The sequence below is a fragment of the Odontesthes bonariensis genome, chromosome 5, assembly GCF_027942865.1.
Source record: "Odontesthes bonariensis isolate fOdoBon6 chromosome 5, fOdoBon6.hap1, whole genome shotgun sequence".
NCBI classification, from domain to species: Eukaryota; Metazoa; Chordata; class Actinopteri; order Atheriniformes; family Atherinopsidae; genus Odontesthes; species Odontesthes bonariensis.
The window spans coordinates 23026108-23051889 of record NC_134510.1 but is presented as its reverse complement, the minus strand read 5'-3'; the positions used below and the strand labels follow the sequence as shown (position 1 = coordinate 23051889).

Sequence of the window (25782 nt, the reverse complement as noted above, 5' to 3'; positions counted from 1 at the left end):
GATACAGATGTAGATAAATTTGAATCCATTCAATTCAAACAGATTCAATTAAATCATATCAATTCATATGCCACTTTTCATTGAAAACGAGTCCCATCCAGTACGTTGCACACTGAAAATTATATTAAATTAGTACTCTTTGCATTAGAATGTGAAACCCATGACCACGAGTCAGTGATGAGTTAAGAGAGAGAAATTGATGTCATGGCTCCTCTAATACTGCACACATCAGACCATTGCAAAGACCACTGCTCATTCTTTCATTCAGGTTTGATAACCATTGTGATTAGGACTCATAAAGCTGCGTCCACATCCCGATGCTGCCCTGCATTGTAAGAAACAGAAAAAGAGACAGGAAGATGAGTGGGATGGAGGGAGTGCGTGTGAGTATGTATGCATGTGTGGGATAAAGTATGTTACAAGGAAAGATTGGCTCTGACCCATTAACTTTACAGGCCATTCACTGAGCACCAGAGCAGCCGGGGTCAGTGGGGAGAGTTCACGGTAAATCTCTACAACGATCAAGATGATAGACCAGAGAGCAGAGGGAGGGAGACAGGATTTGGTGTTAGGAGAAGCACCACTTTGAACATGGTTCCTCTCTCCAAAGCCATTTTAGGTTCAACTAAGGACATCATCTGCTGCCAACTGGCCAGCTGGATTCTGTTTCTTCTCGTCCTCATGTTTACAAACAGAGGGCTTCGACAGTTTATTCATCCTCTAGGCAAATGATAAGAATATATATATATATAATTTTTTTTTTAGCATAGCCTTCTTGTATTCCTGTCACAAGAATTTTTTTTTAGATGTGGTCTATCTGCTTGCATGACCTCCACACATAGCCCCAGAGGTTCACAGGAGGACACTCGGCGCCATGAGGAAAAAACAAACAGCAGATATGTCATGCAGAGGGCGTGAAGTAAGAAGAGGGGAAAGTAAAAAAAAAATAAATAACACTCTGCAACAAATCTCTCTGCTGTAGATCATTAAAAATACATTCCGCTTGACTATGACTGTTACAGATATCCATGTATCTGATAGTCCATTACCTGGAGGTCGTGGACCATACTCAACCCTATCACTGCAGAAAATCCACATCACTTCATTCGTCCCTTCTAAGCTCCAATATGGTCACAAATTAACATTTATTAGCACTTTTCACTAATAACACTCTGCTGAACAAACACTTCACAACTCAAACTTTTAGCAGTATGAGTAAAAATCAGTCTTGGACTGGTCACCAATTAGCCACAATATTAAAACCACCTGTCCAATAACCACTACATACACAGGGCCATTTTGTGTTACCACAGCAGCTCTAACCCACCCTGTGGTACCAGGATCCAAAATACTAGCATCAAAGTCATTAAGTCTTGTAAGGAGTACGTGGTATCTCCATTAGATTAAATGTTTCCAGCGCATCTTGAAGATGTTCAGTTAGACCAAGGTCAAGAAACTTTTGGGGTTAAATATGCACCTTGACCAAGGGCGTAACTTTGGGTCTACCATTGGGGGGGTTAAACTCACAGCATATTTATTTATTTATTTAATCATTTTCTTGCTCGCTAATTTGCCATTCCTGTGTTAGAAATACATTGTGATACTTTTACTGATTTAGGCTACTTAACGTAAATGCAGCAGTTCACTTCACTATTTATGCCATAACGACACAGTAGTTAAATTCAGTGTTTAAGCACTAGCCAACATTGGCAGATGACAAGAACTTAAAGATTAATCAATTTCATCACTGTATTGGCACCTACATGCAGCAAATGTATTATGCACAATGCAACTCTCGATACATCACACAATACAGGGTGGCACACTGGAGAGCAGCTTGCACCTTTATTCTGAACTGATTTCACATATTGCCCACTTACTATCACATTAAGATTGCTATAAATTAATAATAATATTATTAAAGGAATCAGACCTGTTACTGATGGTGAACTTGTCTTTAATGTCGGGTGTGTTTCCAGAGCCACTAAAAAAAAGCTGTAATCAAACCTCTGCTGAAAAAGGACAATCTTGACAAGACACAAATGAACAACTACAGGCCTATCTCAAATCTCCCATTTTTAAGTAAGATCATTGAAAAAGCAGTTTTTCAACCACTTAATTACTTTTTAAAACAAAACAACTGCTATGACACCTTCCAGTCAACTTTTAGACAGAACCACAGCACTGAGACTGCTCTGACAAAGAGTTTAACAACATATGTCTGAATACAGACGGTGGAAAAATGTCAGTCTTAGTTCTACTAGATCTCAGTGCTGCATTTGATACAGTTGACCACAATATATTACTGAAACGACTGGAAAACTGGGCGGGTTGAACAAATTTCACGGAAAAACATATGTTTTGACTGTTAAGCCCGGCGAAGATTCAACACATTAGCAGTCATTCCAGTTGTCAACGCCGCTTAAAAAGGTGATTTTCTTCTCTTCTAGCATTATCTTGACAGGAGAACCATGCCAACTTTGGATGCAGTTAAATTAGCGATAGCAATAGCCTCAATATACATATCGTTGGAAACTTAGTTTATGGCCGTTCATGTGAGCACAATAACTTAGTTTTGTAAATTTTACCAAAGCGACTGGTTTCGCCTTGCAGGATCACATATAAGGAACACATGAGGTGAACGTCTTGGTATGTGCAAGACAACATTCAAGATTTTCGCGCTAGCTTTGTGAACTTTCTGAGCAGCCCTTTTCCATCAATTTAACTCTCGTTAATCCACCTCTTAGCACAACAAACCCCAAAAAAGTGTGACTGTTTTGGAGCAAACAGCAACTTAAGATACAGTTCAGTGACATTGGTTCCACACAGTGATCCCTGGCACCCTCTGGCACCACTCACCAGGTCCAGCGGCTGCGCATAAACAAACTTTCGGTAGAGAAATTGGGTTGGGTAATACCAAGTAGTCGGTTTTGGGGGGGGGGGGTTACATTACAGATTATTTAAAACATGATACTATCTTGAAATGAAATGAATGAATAAAGAAAACAAACAAAAGTTATTCATTCAGAATTTTATGATATTTTTTGATGATTTGATTTGATGATATTGGGGGGATTATATTAGCTGGATCTGATTTTTGAGGGGGTCATGACCCCCGTAACCCCCGTGCAAATTACGCGCATGACCTTGACCTTTCTGTTAAGTGCCTCAAAACATCTCTGAACAACTTTTGAGTTGCAGGGTACACTACCCTGCTGACAGGAAAGAAAAAAAAAACTGCTATCACTAAGGAATGTACTGTATGTGATCTGCAACTATGTGGTAATTTTGAAAAAACTTCAAAGTATCATCTACATGAACACCAGGAGCCAGCATTTTGGAACAGAGTATCGCCCAGAGAGTGACTCTGCCTTCACTGGCCTGCCTTCTTCCTGCAGTGAGCCTTGCTGCCATCTATTCCTCTGGTAAGATAAACCCATATGTCCATATGAAATAAAAGAAATATAAATTTTGTTAGACTATTGGTTTTACACTCTTCTTGCAGAAGTCTGCAGCTATGCTGAACCGTGTGTTCTGACACCATTAAATATGCCATATCGTGCTTATTTACAGGTTCGTAGTTTTTTTTGGGGGGGGGTCTACTAGAATTGATTTATGAGCTATGAAGAGATGATTTATTTATTGTTTTTTTTAAGAGAGGTTGTGTTTAGCATAAATGAGTAGTCAGCGTCTTACCTGCAGTAGACTGCAGTTAGAGCACTCTATGTTAGGAGAGCCAGATGGATTCCTAACAGGTGTGCAAAAGCTAAAAGCTACTCAGAATAAGACCACCAGAACAGTGTTTTTTTGCCATTTAGAATAACTCAAACCTAAGAAATGTAATGGCAGTTTCAGTAAGAGCTGTATTGTGAATTTTTACATCACTTCATCATACTTTACACTGTCTAATCTTCATAACACGGCCCGTATTGTAGCACAGTGCTGCAGTCTGGACACTTTTGGAACGGATTGCAGACCATATTGCTCAACAGATATTCTGCGGTTGTTGTGTTGTGACAAAATAAAGAATCCTGAAGTGATGCTGTGTAAAAAATCCACAATATAGCTGTCACTCGAACTACTACGAAATGTTTGACGTTTGAGTTATTTTAGAAGGGGAAAAAACTGTCCATCTGGTGGTCCCCTCTGAGTTGCTTGTAGGCTTAGCTCACCTGTCAGACGTTTTTATAGATCCAAACTTTTGTGTCAGAGGCTTAGTACGCAACTTCCAGGTCCCATTTTGCACGTATACAGTGCCTATAAATGAGATCCCGAGTCTGCGCTACCCGACCAGGCTGAAATAGAGGAGTGTAAGGACAGGTCTTTTTTCCCTTTTCTTTTTTAGGGGCATGCCAAACTTCTCACCAAGCAGGAAATATTCAGATTTTTTCACAATCCTTAAGTAAAAAAAGGAGAAAAAAAAAAAAGATCAAGGACTGGAAAAGTTGTTTCAGGCAGCTCAGGAGCATTGTGTTTATTTTGGAAAAAAATGTTTGAAAAGTATCAAATTAATAAAAGTATAATAAGGCACTATAAGGATTTTATTATACTAGTGAAGCTCTGTAAGGTAGGACCACATGGGCCAGCCTTCTCTCCCCATGTGTATCAGTAAAAACTGGGGGCCTGTGAACCCATTTCCAGTTCACTGCATACTGACAATATTCAACAAGACTTATGATTCTGGAGGTGCCCTGTCCAATTTCAGATTGCTAACCCTTTCTCATTTCCCTACTGCCAATGTATCAGCTTCAAGAAGTGACTTGATGCTTAATGTATATATTCTTCCCCTTAAAAGGTGATATTGAAACAACATAATCAATGTTAATCAATTCACCTGTCATGTGTATAGTTTAATGATATGGAGAGCAGGATTGTGCTGCGTTGGTGAGCCTCATTTCATGCACCAGAATTCATTAGCATAGACTTGTGGCTCTAATACAACCTGCATTTTGCTTACACAATCAGATATTGTGGAGTATAAAGCCAATCATGGTAATGGCCGTAGCCTGGTAAAACTGGACAGTCCAATCATCACCCTTCCCTGAGAGTGCCTTTTTCCATACTTGACATTTGATATGTGATTGCTGCCTCCGCTCACTTTTGTTTTGATTAACAGAAAACCTCCCACGCTGTTTCAAGCAGTTTGTTTAGAGTGTAACTTTGACAGCAGCTGTTATGTTCTCCCAAGAGCTGTTCTTTCGTGCCTGTGCTTTCTCTTGATTTGATGATCTCTGAGTTCGGCCTCAGAGTGCAAGGAACTCTGGGACACTTGTGGTGGGGGTGTTTGAAGATTAGTTTACCTACCAGAAGATTACTTTCAATCGGGTCTCAAGCTAATGATCACCTAATTATTGCTAAGAAAAACAACAAATCAGTGTTTGCAAAAAAAAACAAAAAAAAAAACATATTTGTGTTACATGTTAACTCACATGCTCACAAAAACACACGCTGGGCACTTAGTATAGCAGTAGAGCAGAGGGAGTAATTACAGTTTAGGACAGGTCACTGGGCTTGTGGTTCACCTCGGCCTTGAACAGTGGAGCTATTTTGAACCTCTGGGAATATAAGAAGGGTTGCAGTCAGAGGCCAACTTGAGTTACAAGGCTAAGAACATTAATTACTCATAGGGGCAACTCAAGAGAGCAGATTAGACTGTAATTGGTGGGTTTTGCCTGCAAAGTACTTGAATCACCGAACACCTCGACTGACCAATACATCAGTGACTGATTATATGGATTGAGTTCTTAACTTTAACCGCACTGCAAATAACCTTCTGCTACCAGAGATGTGTGCTATTTGTTTTGCCCTCTTGTCAAAGTAATTATGCATCTGTTATAGGCTATGGGAATTCTGTGGCTGTAAAATAGAGACTGTGCAGAAAAGAGAGGAGGGGGCTGGGAGCATACCAGCGCTTTGTGTTTGCTTACTGTGACCTGGAAATGGCCCAGATAGAGTGTTCGTAGAGGGCTTGGTGTTATCGCTTTATAACTGAGATGACAGATTATCCCATTTTTGTCTGAATGTTGTTGCATTCTGCATTTAATGTAGGACACTACTTTAAAATGACTGTTCAGAGCTTTGACATAACTAATTTACACACTTGGCTATCAGTCAGCTGACACAATCTAAAAACACTTTTTAGATGTCCATCCCATCTCATATCCTCAAATTGTTCATGACTTAAACCTACTGCACATGATGGATTTGTGAATATATTACAGTGAGCTGGTAAAACTGGAAATACCACAGAATTTTGGCTTGGCAGTAAAGAATTAGAGCGTTATTTCCCACGTTGCATAATCTGGCACAGATGTTCCACTGACTTCCCAGAATAAGGTCATACTTTTTGCCTCTGTTCTTCTGAGCCAAACACACTCACACTCAGACACGTACGCAGACAGCATGTTTAACAAAGAGCAGAAAAAAACATTCTGAGATGTTCCTGCCAGGACTTGCACACATCCCACCACCTTTTGCCATGGAGATTCCCAGTTTAGACAGACTTCACCCTGGGCCAATACTAAAACAGGAGGGGATGGGCCAATACAAAAGCTGCATCAAGACTTCTCATCCATCAGTCTGTACACTGATGAGTTAAAAAGAACAGGCAACACAATTTTAGTTTAGTAGCAAGTTTGTTAAACCCGTCTTGAATTTTTTTCTGACCAGTTTCTGAGTCACATTTAAATACAGCTGCCTGGTACTGACAGAAGACCTGCCTCAAGCAGTGTTTTGTTCTTTCAAAACCACTGGATATACTTTGTGTCAAGCTGTAGCCACATCGGCTGAGAGACAGACCAGCATGTCAGAGGAGGTGAAGCCAGAGAGCATGTCGCTGTGTCCTGTGAGCGTGGCGGCTACCCCTGAGCATGAGCTACTTTGCATCTTTGGGACAGGGGACTTGGGACGCTCTTTGGGCCACCGTCTGCTCCAGGCTGGCTACAAAGTGGTTTACGGCAGCCGTAGACCCCACAGCTGTGGCCCCCTACCTCCAGGCGCACAGGTACTTTTTCAAGATATCTTACCAAAATTAGAATGAAACCTTTTTTCCAGACAGTTTTCCGATGAATATGCTGTTGTTTCTGTTTTTTTTTTTTTTACACCTGTTTTTTTACTAGGAATTTCCCAAAATAACTCAGATAACTGTGTTGGTAAAAGGCAAAGTGCATATCTAGTGCTGGTGAAAAAAGAAACAGTCGCTATCAGGCTTTTAAACAGAGTCAAACAAGGTCACTGATAAAATTGGCTCTTGTGTGCTCCATTCTGCAGTGCTTTGTTTTTATCTTTCATGCAACATCTAACCAGTGTCTCTGAGGCAGCTGTCAGCTGACGTGCTGCCATAATTTATACCTGTGCATGACAAGAGTCTTTTATTTGTGTGTGTTGTGCAGGCAATGAGCCATGAGGTAGCAGCCAAGTCGGCCAATCTGGTCTTTATTTGTGTTCACAGAGAACACTACGACTTTCTGGAGACACTTGCGCCTCAACTCATGGGGAAGGTACCTTGTTGTGCAGTCAGATATGTTTGTGTTACTTAGTAGTTGCTTCATTTCTAACTCTGATTTCATTCATTCGAAGGTGCTGGTCGACGTCAGCAACAATCTTAAGAAGAATCTATACCCAGAGGCCAACGCGGAGTATCTGCAGAGGTAAGGAGAACTTAGGCAGTAATGTAATAATCTAAAATTAATGGGATGTGTACTGGATCGTGTGGTTAGAATCATCAGTTACTGGTAGAGCATGAAGCAAAAGTTTGTTGTTTGCTGTCCAGGATAGTCCCTGGAGCTCATGTGGTGAAGGCTTTTAACACCTTGTCTGCCTGGGCCCTTCAGAATGGACCCTCAGATGCCAATAGACAGGTACTGAATACATCTGTTTGTGGTGCAGACCTGTCTGTGTTGGAAAAAAAATCTACTCAATTCATAACTTTGAAGTTTCTACCTTTGTTCTTTAGGAATTCATCCATTTCCTCTCCTGCTGTAATCACTTTTTCATTTAAGTAACTCATTTGTCAGATTATTATCCCGCCACAAAACCACAAGCATTTTTACAGTTCTCTGATGTGTTCACATGGTGGGTGCTGCCCAACAAATTAAAAAAGCAACTCTCTTTTTGAGAGGAAAGCATTTCAGTCCGAATTATATTCATTAACTCATTTTGAAGTTTTCATCAAACGGAATCCAAGTAAAACAAGCCAAATTTGAAGAGTCAGCCCAATATTTTTTTTTGTTTGCGAAGGCTATCTCTGATGTATCTTTAAATCAATTACCTCAGTGGTCTGTCTTACATCTAAGCTTCTCTCTCTCTCTCTCTCTCTCTCTCTCTCTCTCTCTCTCTCTCTCTCCAAAGCTGCAGCAGTTTTCTGTTTCGTTTTGATCTGGTTGTGCAGCCCCAGAGAACAGTAAAAACCACACAGGAGCATGCATGTTTAGGCATTGGGGTGTGTTGTAGTTGGAGCACCTTCAGCAACATCACAAAAGAGTTGACTGGGCATTGCAGTTGGTTTATACCTGCTTGCTTCGACTAAATTTAGTTTTTCAAACGAGAAGCCACAGTTTGTACATGCACTTTTATGTTCAGTTCTCTAGAGTCAAATGCATCCTTTCATCATTGTGCGTGCACTTGCATAAATGCATAAATATTAGGTTGAAAAACTCTTAGGGTGTACGCTTCACATTTTAGTGAAGTAAAAACGTTGGATGCTTTCATGCTCCAGGTGTACCTGTGTGGGAACAGTGCTGTGGCTAAGCAGGCAGTGACAGAGTCGGCTTCCAAACTGGGCTTCACTGTTCTGGATAGAGGGTCTCTGTCTGCAGCCAGAGAGCTGGAGGACTTCCCCCTGCAGCTGTTCCCAGAATGGAGGCTGCCCATTCGCCTGGCCATTGGCCTCACCGCCTTCTTCTTCTTCTACCTGCTCATCAGAGATGTTGTCTTTGCATATGTTGAACAGGGGAAAGACATCTCTTTCAGAATCATGGTGTCCCTGGCCAACAAGGTGAAGACTTACAACTTCTTTGAAATCTTCTTGGAAACAGCCACCTGCACATGTGTTCTATGGAAACTGAAATTATGAATTTGGATTCCTCATAATAACCTGTGTGTGTGCGTGTTTCCCCCTTCATCGTTCAGGTGTTTCCCATTGTTTCCATTATTATGCTGTCTTTATGTTACCTGCCTGGAGTCATCGCTGCCTTCCTTCAGCTCTACAGAGGAACCAAGTACAAGTAGGAAACCGATGTGGACTGATATTTAATGTCTGCACAGATGTTTACAATATCCAAAACATTTAAAAATGCTTTTGCCTCAGGCGTTTCCCTGACTGGTTGGATCGCTGGATGCTGTGCAGGAAACAGCTGGGTCTGCTGGCTCTTGCCTTCGCTTCCCTGCATGTGCTGTACACTCTAATCATTCCTATAAGGTATGTGCAAGCTGCGCTGCACACATCTTCACACCCGTGCATTGAGGATAACCATTTGTGAAACCTATTGCTGGTAGTAATAGTCGTATAACTTAATTTTCAAACTAATCAAGTTGACAATAATAGATTTTTTAAAACTATACCAATAATATGGTATTGATATAGGATCCCATGAACTGGTTCGTGTTTATAGATATTTGTTTTCAAGAAAACGCATAACAAGAAGTGAGATGGTCAAAAGACTTGATATTAATAAAGACTGCAATATGTTTCCTTTTCTAAATTTTAGACCTGCAATTCTCAATCGTATTCTCTTTTTCCATTAAAATACATAATAAATACCAAAGACAATTCAGCAAAGTGGTGATTTATTGTCTTCCCTAATTGTAGATGTGGTGCATAATCTAACTTAGATTTTCATTTTATTCATAAGTAGATGTCAGCTAATCCTCATTTGATCTTTAAACTGTTGGAAAAAAACTCAAACTGCTCCAACTAGAACACACGGAGCAGAGCTGAAGGTAAACAGTGACCAGGTCATAAGACTTCATCAACTTTGTAATTGATCAAAGTGTTTAACTATTGACATGTGCTCAAGAGTGATAAAATGTATGAATTATTTTGTGCTCGGATAACTCTTGTTGATTACTTAAAAGAACAGAATGAGTATATGAAATGATCGGTTCGCAGAAGATTATTAATAACTATGTTTCCGTTAGTGAATAATCATTTTGCTAAGAGTTATTGGGCTGTTCTTACCTTAGAATGAGCTAACATGGGAAATGGGTCCTCTTAAGGAGCAGCCACTTTCTTTGCTGCCATGTTTTTGCACTACCTCAGAAAGGATAAATGATGTTCTTAAACCTGATAGTCAGATAAGTCAGTAGCAGATTGATTTGGGTATCATTGTTTCATAGTTTGGGTTGCAGGCCACCAGAATAGGCAAGAGGAAGGAGAACAGTATTTGGAAGAAGAAAGATGAGCTAGTTGTGGGAGCTGGTCCTGGTTAACAGTTTAGAGAAGTAGATAGCAAACATTTGACAAATGGAGGATCATACTTATCAGTTGCCATGTTATTCAACATAACCCAAGTGACACCAAACTTATTATACATATATATTAGATGCATTCTCTGCTTGACCATTAATTTAGCCTATCAACATAAATGCATTTTGTGTGTTAAATAAATTTTCCTAGGATATGGCAACTGGACAAATTAATTCCATGATTGCAATTTCCCTGTGATGGATATTATCTCTGTTATTTAGACCACACACACCAGGTCATGTTCCTGACCACCATAGGTTCTCCATCACCCTTGGAGGGGCAGGGGGCAGCAGTTGAGCAGATGGTAATTTCACTTGGGGTTACATAATATTGCACACTGCTCCTTGAAGCCCGCCTGATAAATAATAAATACGAATAAATACTCCTAAAACAAATAAAGGTTTTAAAGGGGAACTGCGGTATTTTCAACATTAAGCCTCTTTTCTCAGTCGTCTGCAATGTTTTAGAACCCCCCTCACCGCTTTTTTGACGTTTACTGCTGTCTCCGGTATTTATTTGGCAGCTCGTTCATGCTCGCACTATTTTCTTAGCGGTGGCGGAGTAATACCAACGAACATCCAGTACAAAATGTCAAATAAAACACGACAGAAGCAACTTTTCGCCATGAAATTTGATATGGATTACCAGTGCACACCAGTAACCACTCCGGTGAGTTGATTATTTTGAAAACGAACGTTTATTGTGCTTTTACGGACCTTTCTAGACATGCGCATGACTTGCCATTCTGAAGCAGGTTGAGAAGAATCAAAATTAGGCAAATACCGGAGACAGCAGTAAACGGTGAGTGGGGTTCTAAAACATTGCAGACAACTCAGAAAAGAGACTTAAAGGGGATAGAGAATCAAAATCGTCTTTTTCATGTTTTTGGTGTTGGTTCTGAGTCTCCCCGCTGTGGGGAGTACACATGAAGTGCCAGCAAGTGTCAGAACCTCTGTTTCCAGTACTCCCCTTTTTTGAATATCCCGCAGAATATCCCGCAGAATATCCCCCAATCCGTTTTTGTGAAAAAGTAATGTCACTTTTTCAGCAATCGCCCCCCCCACACCCAAATCCACAGCCACCCCGTTTCAGACACGCCCCTTTGGCGAGAAACAGGAACAGGTGAGCCTTCCAAGGCTGTGAAAGCGGACTACGATCGTTACATATTCTTCCCCCGGAAAGCAATGTTCACGATCAATGGCTTTTATTTATTTTGAACTAGAGGCCTGCGCCCGCTCCCGCATTGTGCAGTCCCGCAAAAAGATAGGATTTTTAGTCCCGCTCCCGCCCGCACCTGTCATGTTTTGTCCCGCTCCCGCCCGCAATTCCTGCATGATTCAGACGTTCGCATTACTTCTCACGGAAGTTCTTGTCATTGGCTTGAGGAAAGGAACATGATCTTAGCTGTGCACACCACTGTCCGATCCTTCACGTGGGGCATAAAGTGCAGGAGCGCATTAGATGGCACAAGCAGCTGAGGCTTTACAGCAATAAGCCCAACATACCTACCAAAATATACCGTGAATATTAAGAATAATACATTGTACATGTGTTATATGCCACTCCTCACATTTCCATCCTTGGAAGTAAAAGTATATATTTTTAGTTAAAATGATTTTAAACACAGCGTGATGGAGCCCCGCCCCCTACTTTGAGTGGATTTGAGCATAAATATCTAAGCCTACAGCTCACGTTACATTGATTTAAATGCAAACAAGTGGAATGAAAACAATATGTGTTATTAATTACCCTACCTTTTCTAAACCCAGAATGTTGAAAATATAACATATAGCCTAATCCAATTATTAGCTATTTAAGTACCATGCCCTGCCCCTCGTCGTTGTGCAATGCGCATCTCCTGAATAAAAGGAGAGATGGATCGCGCTTTTGAACTTCTTTTAGTTAGGCTTTATTTCTTCTCAGTTTCTCAGTTTCCTCTCACGTTTTTAGTTAGCGGGACTGCAGCTTATCACCGCTCCCGCCCGCTCCCGCACTAGGCACTCCCCCTCCCGCCCGCACCCGCACTGTAGTGATGGGAAGTTCGGCTCTTTTCCGAGAGCCGGCTGTTTTGACTCTGCTCCCAAAGAAGAGCCGGCTCTTTCGACTCCCGAACGGCTCTTTATTTAGGATCTTTTGTAGCCTATATTTTACCTTAACTTTGCAAAAAAAAATCATGGTTTATGTGTTGAAAACTCTTTAGCTTTCAGTGTTTTTATGAGAGACCTTATAATTGCCTAATTCTTTGCATTTATTGTGACAAAACCACTTTTACATTTGTTTATTTCAATTAAACTTTTTTATTGCACAAATTAACAATAAACTTCAAACAAATCCACAGAACAGAACCAAACTCAAGCTAACATTAATAATGTCCTCAATTAAACATTTTTATTGCACAAATTAACAATAAACTTCAAACACATCCACAGAACAGAACCAAACTCAAGCTAACATTAATAATGTCCTCAATTAAACTTTTTTTATTGGACAAATGAACCAAAAAATTTCAAACAAATCCACAGAACAGAACCAAAACCAGAACCAAATTCCTTAATTCTCACGTGAATACCACATGCTGGTCGCCATGCTGGCCAATCATAACAAAGCTCTGTCGTAACCAGAGCTGGGACTGAGCACTGAAAGTGAAACCTAAGCAGCGAATGGAAAAAAACTGGGAGCCGATTCTCACTTGATGCGAGCCGGCTCTTCTGATTCACTACAAAGAGCCGGCTCTCAGAGCCGATGCTTGTGCGCATGACCCATCACTACCGCAATGAGCTTTCAAAATGTGTCCCGCGCCGCAGTGCTTTGCGTTGGGTCCCGAGAGTCCCGCGGGATTCCCGCGGGAGTGCAGGGCTCTATTTTGAACAGCATCCCCAGTACATACAACCAGAGAGTCTCTATTATGTGGAGAGGGAAAACTGGCGGCTATTTCCGGGTGGTACTGCACTCTAGGGGCGCCAACGAAGCAGTGCAGAGCACGCCGAACTCTATGGTGGTACTATGAAATCCACCTTAGATGCAGCCATTGCTTTTGATAGAATTTTTTATATTTTTTAATTTTAATTTTCCTAAAGGCAGGATAAATTATCCTTTCAAACGGCACTTGGTTTGATTTTTTAGACTCACTAGATTTGTTTAAAATACAAATTTATTGTCAGTATTGCATCCCGAGTGACGTCACGCATGTGACATCACTTTACGGCATGGTCAGTCCTAGCGCTGAGCTAGCAGAGAGGTGTTAGCTCAAATAGTTACAGATTTCAGCACAGCCCTTTTACATACTCTCTGACTAGCCTCTGGTTTAGCTTTGGTTGTTGTTAGCGGCACCAGGTTAGCACTCTGGCACAGTGGACGAGTGCCGTAAAGCAGCCGGTCGTAATCAGCCGTGCGTTATTCAGATTCCGTTAGCTAGATGCTAGCGGATACTGACTCGCAAATACCAGACCTGTAAGAAAACAGAAAGCTATAACTCCCAGGTTATTGTACTTTCGATATTAATCCACATCCCTCTGTCAGAAATCACAGTATTATTTTCAGGTTTCAGCCGCTAGCGGGGACATTTTTTGAGTTATTAGCGCCAGCCCTATGGAAAATGGTCATTCTGCACTCGCTCGCCAGCGGCCCCAGAGAAAATCAACTGAACTGCAGCCAAATTTTTTATAATGGGGCGAATAGGAAGTGGAACGGCTGTCTGTAAAAGGGCTGTGATACAACCGCCGACTTTTCCTTTGCGCTGCACATTTCACGGAGTACAGTTTCACAAAGCTTGCACGTTTACGAGCAGGCTTCAGTCGGAATTTTGCTCAGTAGATGATCAGTTCCGACAGGGACAGACACAGACTGCAGCGAGCTGTGCGCTCCGCTGAGAAGGTGATCGGCTGCAGCCTCCCATCTATCCATGACCTGCACGTCTCCAGGACTATGGGGCGAGCAGGTCGGATCACAGCTGACCCTTCTCTATTTGCACCACTCCCCTCTGGCAGGAGGCTTCGGTCCATTCGGACCAGAACCTCCTGTCCATAACAGTTTTTCCCCCCTTGCAGTTTGACTCATGAACACTTCATAATCACCTCATAACCTGCCCCAGTCACTTTACCATCATTAAAATTGCACTAATGAAGCTGCACTGTTGTTGCTCTGTATATTGGATACTGTGTATTGTTGTACACACCTTGTACATTTTATATTCATTTATTTTTATTCTTTATTTTTTATTATTATATCCTATGTTACATGTTTGCACCTTACGCCGCAGCAAATTCCTAGTTAGTGAACACTGTTCACTAACAATGGCAATAAAATGAATTCTGATTCTGATGAGCTTTCTTTTCAGTCAGTGTATTACTCTATAGCTCTGTTTTCAGTGAGAGCAAGGGCAGCCAATCAAGCAACGGCAACCAAATAGCGCCAACACCTACCTGCATTTCATAATGAGGTTGCCAGATAAGCTCTGAAACGACGCCAATAAGGGAAAAAGACGCATTCTAAACCCAGCATAGTAACAGCTGTTTCAGAGAGCCTTTTAGGGAGGTTCTGAGCCATTACAGACCCAACCAATTTTTTTTGGGCTACATATCACATCACAGAACAAGGATTAATGCCCCATTCAACCATTCTCTATCACCTTTAATGTTGAAAATACCGCGGTTCCCCTTTACTGTTTAGTTTGAGTTGTTACAAGCTTAAAAGAAAAACTTAATTCTTACAGCAGGCTCAGGTAACTACTATATTAGCATTGCATTAGCCACTGCCTTTCCGAGTTATTCAGAAGAATTTTCCTTTTTTTTCATCTTTGTTCACAGATATCATGTGAGACACTGGATTACAGCAAACACTATCTCAAAGGTAATACTATTGGAAAACATTCTGTAGTCTTGGATAACAACATTGCCTCTCTACCATCAGCAGGTAAAAAATGAATGAACATCTGCTTTTTTTTGGCGCTTAAAGATCAAGGAGAACAAAACGTCAGAGTTTGACACAACCATGGCCTGGCGCACTGACTCTTACTACTCTGTTGGGATTCTAGGATATGGCCTGTATCTCCTGTTGGGAATAAGCTCTCTCCCTTCCGTCAGCAACACTCTCAGCTGGAGAGAGTTCAGCTTCATTCAGGTGGATACTGACATGTTTACCTGTTTATATAACATAGTTAATCTAGAGTGTGAGTCTCAATGTCTTCACACAGTCATATTCAAACATTGTGGCCTTAGTACTACTTGATGCAGCCCATATACATTTGATTCAATCACTGAATCCTTTACATTTCTCAAGTGGTCGAATGAGATTGTGGAATTTTCCACTGTGGTGTCCAAGGAACAGACTTTTATTTGTGCACACAATATTGTCTGTGTTCATGTGTTTTTACAGGAATTGTGCAGTTGTGTAGTATTTCAATATCAAATGGGCCATCTTTTTTTTCTGTTTCTAGATTGCATTTTACTTGGGAACAGAAAAAGAAACAAATGCAGGAATTTGATACAGAAATGCAACCAGAGAAGAACTTGCCACACAGGGCACCTCTAGCCATGTACCACATTTGCCATTGTGTCACACTCACAATCTATCCTTGAATACAATGAATACAAACAAGCTGCTTATATAACTGCTATACCATTACCTTTAAAGGTTTGCCACAAACATGCAGTGTTGTGTAGGTTTAGTAGGTGTGTACTTACAATATGTCTGCTGGAAATATTTCAATGTACGCCACAAAATTTTCCAAGTTCAGTGTTTTCACTGTTGCATCTGTTTGCTTAGTTTCAGTTAGTGAGCAAATATACAGAGAGGATGCTGGTTACTTTGAGGATTGTGAGTAGTGGCAGAAAAAACACTTTGCCACTATCTTCACACCAGTGTACTAACCAGAATTCAAGCTGTGACTGAAGAGGATGGTTCTGTGCTTTGGCTCAGATGGAAAATTGCATCTGTTTTCAACTTCCTTTTGGAAGTAATTCTGCTGAAAGAATGCTAACTCCTCTGGGGTTGTTTCACTTGGGAAAAAACCCAGATCTTTACCTTTTTCTCATGTTGACCAATCAGAAATCAAATCGGTCACACTGCAGGGAACAAACTCATTCATAAATGTATCTGGGTCACGTCAAACTAATTATCTTGCTCCACCCCTCCCCTTAACTGCAGCCCAAATTAAGGCAGCTCTTTAAATGTTAAGTTATTCATCAAATGTAATTTGGGGGCATACATTATGCTGGGCCAAAAGTCTTCAGGTTTTCTTTGAGCACACACATGTGTTTGTGTGAGTGTGTGTGTGTGTCATGTGTGTATGTGTAGATCCCTTAGAGACAGAAGTTAGGTTACTCTTATAAAAATCTGCGTGCACAAATATTTGATGGAGTTTGCACATTTGGTCAAAGTTTTTAATGTGTAGGTCTGTCTTTGTGTTGCATTTCCTAACCTAGGCCACAGAAAAGCACCGGTACAGTTCTGAGGAAAGTTCTGTCTAATCTGAGTGATTGAGGATCATATATCGATATTAATCCTATTTGATGGATCTGTAACACGTGGAAATAGCTATCTAAAAGTGTATGTAAAGTTGTGTGACTTACTTTTTTCCCCTCTCTCTTCCAGTCCAAGCTTGGATACCTGACGTTGTTCTTCTGTACCTTTCACACTTACCTTTATGGTTGGGACAAATTCCTTCGCCCCTCCTACTACAAATGGTACACTCTCCCCGGCTACATGCTCAGTCTGGTGGTGCCGTCTGTGGTGCTGGTGCTGAGGCTGCTGCTCTTTCTCCCTTGCATGGACAGAACTCTCACCCGTATTCGACAGGGCTGGGAGCGGAGTGATGCTGAGAATGACAGCAAGAAATCCCTGCTAACGTAGGACGGTCACAGTTAAAGACACAGCTGCAATTCTACATCTGTTTGCATGGAAAACACAGCATAAAAGACATGGTGACCTGTCATGCAAGAGTGCTCTACAGCATACAGTATGGCATATATTCACAACCATATTATTCCAAAACAAAGCAAAGTCAGCATTGAACACCATTAACGCACGTTAACTCGAGTTAACACAGCTGTAAAACATTTTATGCGGCTTCACTGTGTTCTTAGTGATCAAAGTTTAATACCACAGTACAATCATGTACATCAGATGTTACAGAAGCTAATACAAATAGTAGAAAGGGTGATTTTGTTGTATTTCTATTTAAAGTAGTTTGGTCAGATTTTCTATATTTTCTATTAACCATGTGTTATGATATATGCTCGTGTTTATTGGCTGTATATCACTTATCTGACCTAATCTGTCTTTTCTAGCAAATTTTATATTGGAATTAAGTTTGCTTCCTTAGTCACTGAATTCTAAAACAACCTGTTGTAAGATACTATTCAAAATAAAACTTATTGTGACTTTAAACAGCGTTGATTTTTTTTAATTTCCCATCACAAATCTCTTAAGTTCAGTCAAACAGGGAGTATTTACCTTAAATGCGAGGCATCTCAGCCTGATTCCTCTTCGGAGTTGTTCCCGCCGGCTGATCCGATGCTATTCAGTAGGATGCATTCACACATAAAGCATACATAAACTGTTATTGCTGTATTTTTCTTCTATAAAAACATTTCATAAAAGCATGAAGAAAACACTTGCAGAAAACAATTATCTACTCTATGTTCTGAATTGAAAGACAAACAGAGACTGGATAAACAGCAGAGCAACAAATATTTTATGGTTCAAAGATTTTCTCATCAAGATTCTCTTTTTAAGGGACTTGTGTGGTAGCTTCCTCTAAAGCTTCAACTTCAAAGACTTTTTTCATAAATCATGAATGATAGGTTTGTTTGTTGTGCAGCCCTCTTCCTGTGTTATTTTTATTCATATTTTAAACATAAACATTTGAAACGTCTCCCTTTGATTTAACCTGTCAGGTAAAATGTTCATCCACATCACCACACATCGCTGCAGCTCATGTGACACTGACCACATCGAAACAGTATATAATAACCGTGAAGAGCTCCACAAGCATAATAATTTATTTGTTAATAATTGTAGGTCCTTTACAGACAAATCCAGAAACTATATCCATTTTTTTTTCCTGCCATACCCACAAGAGAACTTTGTCTTTGTGGTATTTTGCCAGAAAAACTTGTCCCTGGCAGAAACTCTCCTGTGAAACAGATTTCTGAGAAGAAGGTCTCTGCCAGAAAATATTTGTGGTAGGAAGATCTTTGTGGCAGAGAGCCCTAAAATCAAAATTGTCACAGCAGCTGGGCACACCCAATATTGCAGAACTGTGAAACAGAACTAAAAGCTAACCTCACACGGGAGTCCGTGTCTGAACTGTACCATGTCAGTATTATACGTCTTCGGTTCATCCAGGAGCAGGATCCTCACAGGATTCACTTGGTCGAATCCTTTCTTGACATGATGACTGCTAATGTCCAAATGATGCAACTCACCCGTTTTCAGTGTGAGAGAACTACATGCACGATGTAAAGTTCACACAGGGAATGTGCTCTTGTGGAGAGTGCTGGATTTCAGATTGTAGCGGTGATAGAATTTCTCACTAAACTCGCTGTCCTCCAAGGTTCTCTGTAGTTTTGCTTTTGCCACATCTTTTTGCTTTCAGACTCTTGACATATTTGTGGGCTTTTGACAACAAATTCATGCGTATGGCTTTGCATGTGCAGGGCCCACATGGACATGTGTTGTTATGTAAGGGCAGAGCAAAAAGTTAGCCAAACTCTCTAGTAAGTAAGTAAGTAAATAAGCTTTATTTGTACAGCACCTTTCACAGACAAGGGTCACAAAGCGCTTTACAGTTACAACAGAAACACACAAGTTTAGGAAGTAGGAAGTACATACAAGTATAAATTTAAAAGGCCAAGGCAAGTCAGTGACAATCATAGCAGCCCTAAGACAATTAAGCATAAACCTGAACAAATAAATAGGTCTTAAGTTGCCTTTTGAAGACGTCAACAGACTCCATCGAACGCAGAGAGAGCAGAAGATCGTTCCAAAGCCTGGGAGCAACAGCCTGGAAGGATCGGTCTCCTCTGGTCCGCAAACGAGTGCGTGGCAGTAGATTCTTATCCACAGACCTCAGATCCCAATCTGGGGTGTAAGGCTGGATCAGATCACTGATGTAAGGTGGAGCCTGACCATGCAATGCTCTGAAAGTTAAAACCAAAATTTTTAAAATTGATCCTAGAGGAAACTGGCAGCCAATGAAGAGCTTTAAGAATAGGGGTTAAGTGAGTCCTCCTATTAGAGCGGGTCAGAATTCTCTCTGCAGAGTTTTGAACTAACTGCAGACGAGACAGCTCCTTCTTGTTTAGACATGAAAACAAACTATTACAATAGTCTAAACGCGAAGACACAAATGCATGAATGATCAGCTCCAAATCATTTTGTGACACCATTTACCTGAGATTTTCCTCAGTTGAAAAAAGCAATATTTGGTCAGCTGTTTGCAATGTTGCACTAATGACATGTCTTTGTCAAACACAATACCCAGGATTCTTAGGCTCGGTTTAACAGACTGGCCAAGTCACCCAAGTACTGGTTAATCCCTGGAATGGAGTCATCAGGGGCAATAACCAGTGTTTCTGTTTTGTCCACAGTTAGCTGCAAGGTGTTATCATTTAGCCATTGTTTTATCTCCACCAAACAATGAACTAAGGAATTTAGCCTCTGGAGCTCAGTTGGCTTGAAAGAACAGTAAAGCTGGATATCATCAGCAAATATGTGGTACGAAACATCAGAAAATCTCTGGATGATTTTTCCCAAAGGGATCAAATACAGCAAAAATAATACAGGACCCAAGACAGAACCTTGAGGGATTCCACACAACAGATCTGCTGTCTCAGACCTTATTTGGTTTGCTGTGACACTAAAACTATGCCCAGAAAGGTATGACGAGAACCAATGTAGAACTGAACCTGACATACCTACTTCATCCCTCAGTCTTCTCAGCAGGATTTGGTGGTCAACGGTGTCAAGGGCTGAGGACAGATCTTAGAGAACTAGAACAGTGCATTTTCCCAAATCAGCAGACATCATAATGTCACTGGACAATTTCAGCAAGGCTGTCTCCGTAGAGTGATGTTTGCGGAAACCAGACTGAAATGTCTCATGGGTGTTACTTTGATCCAGGAATAATTACAGTTGTTCAGAGACCACCTTCTCTAGGATCTTGGACAAGAGTGGTAGCTTTGAAATAGGCCTGAAATTACTGAGGACAGTCGGGTCTAAGCCTGTCTTTTTAAGTAAGGGCTCCACTATGGCATGCTTAAATGTTTTGGGAAACACACCTGTAGAAAGAGAGAGGTTAACCACTTTGGTAACCCAGGGGCCAATTACATCAAACACTTTCACAAAGAGCCTACAAGGAAGGACGTCCGATGAGCAAGAGGAGGGTTTCATCTTGGTCACCAGTGCCGAGATATCAGCAAGAGTCACAAACTTAAATGAGGACCACAAGCTGGAGACAGGCTCATTGACAGCAGGGGTTCCACACAAAGGGAGAGGAATTTTCTCCTTGATCATCTGAATTTTGTCAGCAAAAATCTCAACAATGCATTGCTGTCAACTTCACTAAAAACAGGGGTAACTGGTGCAGCAGGACATACAAGAGAATTGATCATGTCAAACAACACTTTGGGTTTTTCTTATTTACTGTTACCAGTTGACGAATATAGTCAGATCTGGCATTTTCCACCATCTCATTGTATGAGGACACAAGATCCCTGAGATAAAGTCTGTGCATCTAAACTAAAGGTTGATGGATTTCCACAGACGTTCAGTCTCTTCAGACTCAGGGTATCTTCATTTGTCCAAGGGCACACTTTTTTCTGCAGTGACAAGTTTGATTTGACAGGTGCCACCTGATCCAGAATTTTAAAACAATGATTGGTAAAAGTGAATAAAATTGTCCACATCGAGGGAATCCATGAACAAAAGAGGGTCAAACAGAGCAGAAAAACTGTCTGCAGTGTTAGCAGAGATAACACGCCTCTGAGACCTAACTTCTAAGGGCTTAGGCTCAGGGCTGAAGTGCAGATCAAACAAAACAAGACAATGATCACTCAGATGGACGTCCTGTACAGACACATTTGAAATGTCTAGGCCAAGGGTAAAAACTAAGTCTAAAATGTGGCCTTTTTGGTGTGTGGGATCAGAAACATGTTGCTCAAAATTGAAAGCTTCAGTCAATGTTAAAAGTTCCTTTGCGGAGCAAGATGAGCTGTCATCAACATGAAGGTTAAAATCTCCAAAGATTAAAACAGATTCCAACTTTATTATGGAGGATAGAAAGTCACTAAAATCCTTCAAAAACACAGCAGCAGGACCAGTTACTTTAAAGATCAATTATTGTGATTAAACAGATCCGGTCCATACGGATGAGGCAAATTAAGTCTGCCTCACTAATTCTTTTTGAGGCTCCCAACATTATTGTCTGAATTTGAATGTTACATTCACAAACAGTAACTACTGTTCCTGCGGTACAACATAAAGCTAATGGATTTTAAAACAGATCACACCTGACATGCCTGAGGCAGAAAAGTGGAAATGAAAAAATGGGAGAACTCAACCAGTCAGACCAGTCAGCCCAAATGATAAAGGTATAATTAAAGATAAAGATGTGATTTTTGTTGTGCAGGTGAGCACCAAGGCGTCTGTAGTCCTCCACCACCTCCTCTTCTTCTCCCAGGATGGTCATATTGTTTTGGTCATTGGTGGTCCTTCTAAAATCCACAATCATCTCCTTTATTTAGCTCATGTTCGGTATGAGGTGATTGTTTTCACACCAGTTCACAAAGCAATCCAGCAGAGTACCCCATAATCATCCCCTTGTCGACTCATGACATTCTCATTCTCAACTCATCCCATACTGATCCTTGATCAAGAGCCTTTCGTGTTAGTTTTCATTACATGACAAGCTGCTCCACAGTTGCTAACTGATAGTTATCCTTCTGCTGTGGTATGGGAGAAACTGCTGAGCCAAAGATAAACAGCAAATAGGAAAACATGGCTTATCAACAGGTCAGACAAACCACATAAAGATGTCAGAGGGGAAGAGGAGAGGGACACTCAACCTTGTCACCGCTATTTTTCACTTCCTTTTTTCAACTTCCCATCTCTATTTTGACTTTTTTTTTATTGTACCACTGTACTCCACTACAAACTAAAAGTAAAATGACCTGCAAAAGTATTCAAAGCTTATGAGAATTTTTTTAAGATTAATTTTTGGTTTTGCATTACAACCATGTTGCAATCTGGCATGACTGAACGAATGCTTTCAGTCATGCCACAGATTATCAATTGGATTGAGGTCCGGGCTTTGAGTCGGCCCCTCCAACACATTTAAATGCTTCCTCTTGAACCACTCGAGCGTGCGCACAGATGGAGCCTAACATACAAATTGTGTGCCTTCTGAAGATAATTAGTGGCACCAGATCTTATTTAGGAGCTGCAAAGTAAAAGGGGTGAAAACATAAGCATGCCTCACTCTTAGTTTTATGTGCTTTTTCTTTTTGCATTTTACTTCACAAATATGCACTTTTTTTCTTTTTTACATTAACCCCATCAAAGAGCATTGTACTGGGAATGTGAGGAGTCCAGAGAGATGGTGTGAGTTAAGTCTCATCTCTCACACGCTCTGCTGAGAGGGCGCTGAAAACCTGCCGTTGGCATTTGTAATCAGGAACAAGGACAATTTCAACATGAGAATGACTGCACTGCAGATTCCGCTGATAAATGAAGAATCAAACAGCCCTGGATTGGGGCCCTCGAAACAAGAGAGAAAAAAAGGCAGTGAATAAGGGAAGTTCACGTGAAGAAAGATTAAAAAAGGAGAAGAAGTGAGTACAAAACAAATTCTTCTTCATAGCTGCACACAAAATCTTGTCGTGCATTTCAAGGTAAGATTTCTACATTAAATTTGACAGCAAATTGAAAACTGTTACAATTTCAAAAGAAAGAGTTTCATGTGCACTTTTTTCTTCCTTTTTCCACCTGTATTGTTGGCCGAAGGAGTCCTAGGCTATTCTTTTTAAAAAAAATTTACAGAAAAAGTATTGAAATCAAGTCTAATTGTTTTCCTTTGTGATGTTTTCTCTTTCTGTTAGATGAAGTTACTGCTTGTATCGCTGATGTTGACAGCATGCGCTGCAAGTCCTGGAGGTATTTATTTTCTACTTAATAGCGAAAACTTTTAATAAAAGATGATCGTAAAAGTATGTGTAATTTCAAGTGACTATTCTGTATTTTATAATTGTACATGTCAGAGCCAGTTCATATTCATTAATATTTCATCTTATTTTTTTGATTAATATTTCACTTTAACTTGACGTGATTCTTATTCTTTACCTTACGCTGTCTTGCCTCTCAAAACACCGGTGCTCCTTCTGATTTGTACCAGGAATTTCTCTGCCTTGCTAACTTTCGCTAAATAGATTCTATAATAGTGGATAGAGGAATAACATGACTTCTATACTGACTATAAACAATGTCTCCATTTGTATCAGAATTTCAGTTAACATAATTGCTAGTGTTTGTTTCCTCTGTGCTTTGAGGTTTCTTTACAATCTTGAATGCCAGAGCGGCCACATGGTGAGCTTACATAATGGTTCTCTGTGTTCACCCTAATGACTTCAAAAGAAAGGTCTATCCTAAATCTATGAAGCGCTATCATGGTTACCACAAGTTAGTCATAAAGTTCATAATACTAATGATATGGGCAGCTTCAGTTGGGAAAATGATTGATACAAATAAGTTTTCCTTTTGATTTTTTTTTCTTAGATCTGTCTGGGAGGATGTTCACCTTCCCACAGCAAACAAACACAGCTCATGTGAGGCTGAACGCATCGAGACAGAACTTCCAGGATGTAACCGTCTGTCACAGGTAGCTACGAATGTGTAAGCTGCATGGAGGAACCTACTGTATCTCTGTTTGTTAGATACACTATATAATGCAGGGTGTCATCCTTTCAGATCCTTTACAGACCTTAAAAGAGACCACATCCTTTTCTCCTTGGCCACACCCTCTAATTCCAATGGCTTTCTGGTTTTCTGGGACAACACAAACAAAGAGATGGAGCCCCACGTCAGGGATAAGAAGGCCGAATTTGGAGGGCGTGACTACAAGCCAAACATGTGGCACTCTGTGTGCACCACATGGGACTCCGAGTCTGGACTGGTGCAGCTGTGGTTTGATGGCCAACCTTCGATTAGGAAATTTACCACCGCTGGAGTAAACATCATAGGACCTGTTATAATTATCTTAGGACAGGTAAAGTTTTAATGGATTTTGTATAGATTTTATTGTAAATTCTGCACATTAAAGCTCTTGTTTACTGTCTCAAACTTTTGGATTCTCTACAGGAGCAGGATGCCCACGGTGGGGGGTTTGATGCTAAGCAGTCTTTCGTTGGAATGATGTGTGACGTCCACATGTGGGATTACATCCTTTCCCCCTGTGAGATGCAGAGCTATGTGGATGATCTGAACTTCACTCCAGGGAATGTGCTTAACTGGAGAGCATTGGAATATGAGATTTTTGGCAGAGTGTTATTAGAGAATAGATTAATGGTATGTCACTAAACTTTCAAAACCCTTCCATCAGTCCCAGAGGAGGTCATAAATCTTATTTTCTGTTTTGCAGTGTGTCCAATGTCAGCAATTTATGTGAAATCATTATTCATGGTAGGATGAGTGTTGATTTTCTTTGCCTATCTTAATTCAACAATGACAGAGTCGTTTTGGTTGTGCTGAATATTTTACCTGTTGATGTCATTAAAAAGCTCCACTTTGTAACATGACCAGTGTTTCCCACAGATGTGAAGGCAATGTGTGGTGGTGGGCCGGGGGTGGGGGGGGTGTAAAAAATAAAAATTCTTCAAAATAATTCCTTAACATTGGGAGTTAAGAACCTGGATAATTTCTCCATCAAGGAAAATGATGGTGGACGTAAGGATGTGTGACACCTGTGTCACGGTGGGTGACACAGGTGCGGCTTATCTGCAGATTTTCACATCTTCATTGTAAACAAATTAATAACATAGCTAATTACACTGGTCGGACTGTTCAGCTGTTTCAGACTGATACCTCCGGTTCAGGCTGGTCCTCATCCTCAACACGCACGTCTCTTTTTCAATCGCGGAAAATATTTTTCAATACTCATCTGGATTGAAGCAGCAAACATTCAGTGTAAGAGTTTAAAAAACCTACTTTATTTGATTCACAGCTGCTAGTGTTTTGACCTCGACAACCCAACTACATTTTTTTTTTTTTTTTTACGGCAAACTTGCGACTAGTTAACTTTATAAAGAAGGCGTAATCGCTTGTTT

The 25782-nt window shown here is 40.6% G+C and overlaps 2 protein-coding genes across 2 annotated transcripts; both read left to right on the top strand.

Moving 5' to 3' along the window:
- The first annotated feature begins 6376 nt into the window (after window positions 1-6376).
- On the top strand, window positions 6377-17838 carry LOC142379981 (metalloreductase STEAP4-like). Its single transcript, XM_075465412.1, has 10 exons — window positions 6377-7003; window positions 7392-7499; window positions 7579-7649; window positions 7772-7859; window positions 8717-8995; window positions 9130-9224; window positions 9308-9418; window positions 15271-15313; window positions 15419-15583; window positions 17057-17838. The coding sequence occupies exons 1-10, from the start codon at window positions 6803-6805 to the stop codon at window positions 17312-17314; spliced, it is 1419 nt and encodes a 472-aa protein (XP_075321527.1). The 5' UTR covers window positions 6377-6802; the 3' UTR covers window positions 17315-17838.
- Window positions 17839-23165: 5327 nt separating this feature from the next.
- Window positions 23166-25249, top strand: LOC142379980 (C-reactive protein-like). Its single transcript, XM_075465410.1, has 5 exons — window positions 23166-23355; window positions 23563-23617; window positions 24236-24338; window positions 24428-24725; window positions 24818-25249. Exons 2-5 carry the CDS (start codon window positions 23563-23565, stop codon window positions 25034-25036), a joined length of 675 nt encoding a protein of 224 aa, XP_075321525.1. The 5' UTR covers window positions 23166-23355; the 3' UTR covers window positions 25037-25249.
- The last annotated feature ends 533 nt before the right edge of the window (window positions 25250-25782 follow it).

Bases quoted from the DNA above. Each gene is read 5' to 3' on its own strand.
- LOC142379980 (XM_075465410.1), top strand. From the start codon at position 23,563: ATGAAGTTACTGCTTGTATCGCTGATGTTGACAGCATGCGCTGCAAGT. The intron at 24,339-24,427 runs GTAGCTACGAAT...TCATCCTTTCAG, and splicing joins GATGTAACCGTCTGTCACAG to ATCCTTTACAGACCTTAAAA. The intron at 24,726-24,817 runs GTAAAGTTTTAA...GATTCTCTACAG, and splicing joins TTATAATTATCTTAGGACAG to GAGCAGGATGCCCACGGTGG.
- LOC142379981 (XM_075465412.1), top strand. From the start codon at position 6,803: ATGTCAGAGGAGGTGAAGCCAGAGAGCATGTCGCTGTGTCCTGTGAGC. The intron at 9,419-15,270 runs GTATGTGCAAGC...CTTTGTTCACAG, and splicing joins ACTCTAATCATTCCTATAAG to ATATCATGTGAGACACTGGA. The intron at 15,314-15,418 runs GTAATACTATTG...TGGCGCTTAAAG, and splicing joins CAGCAAACACTATCTCAAAG to ATCAAGGAGAACAAAACGTC.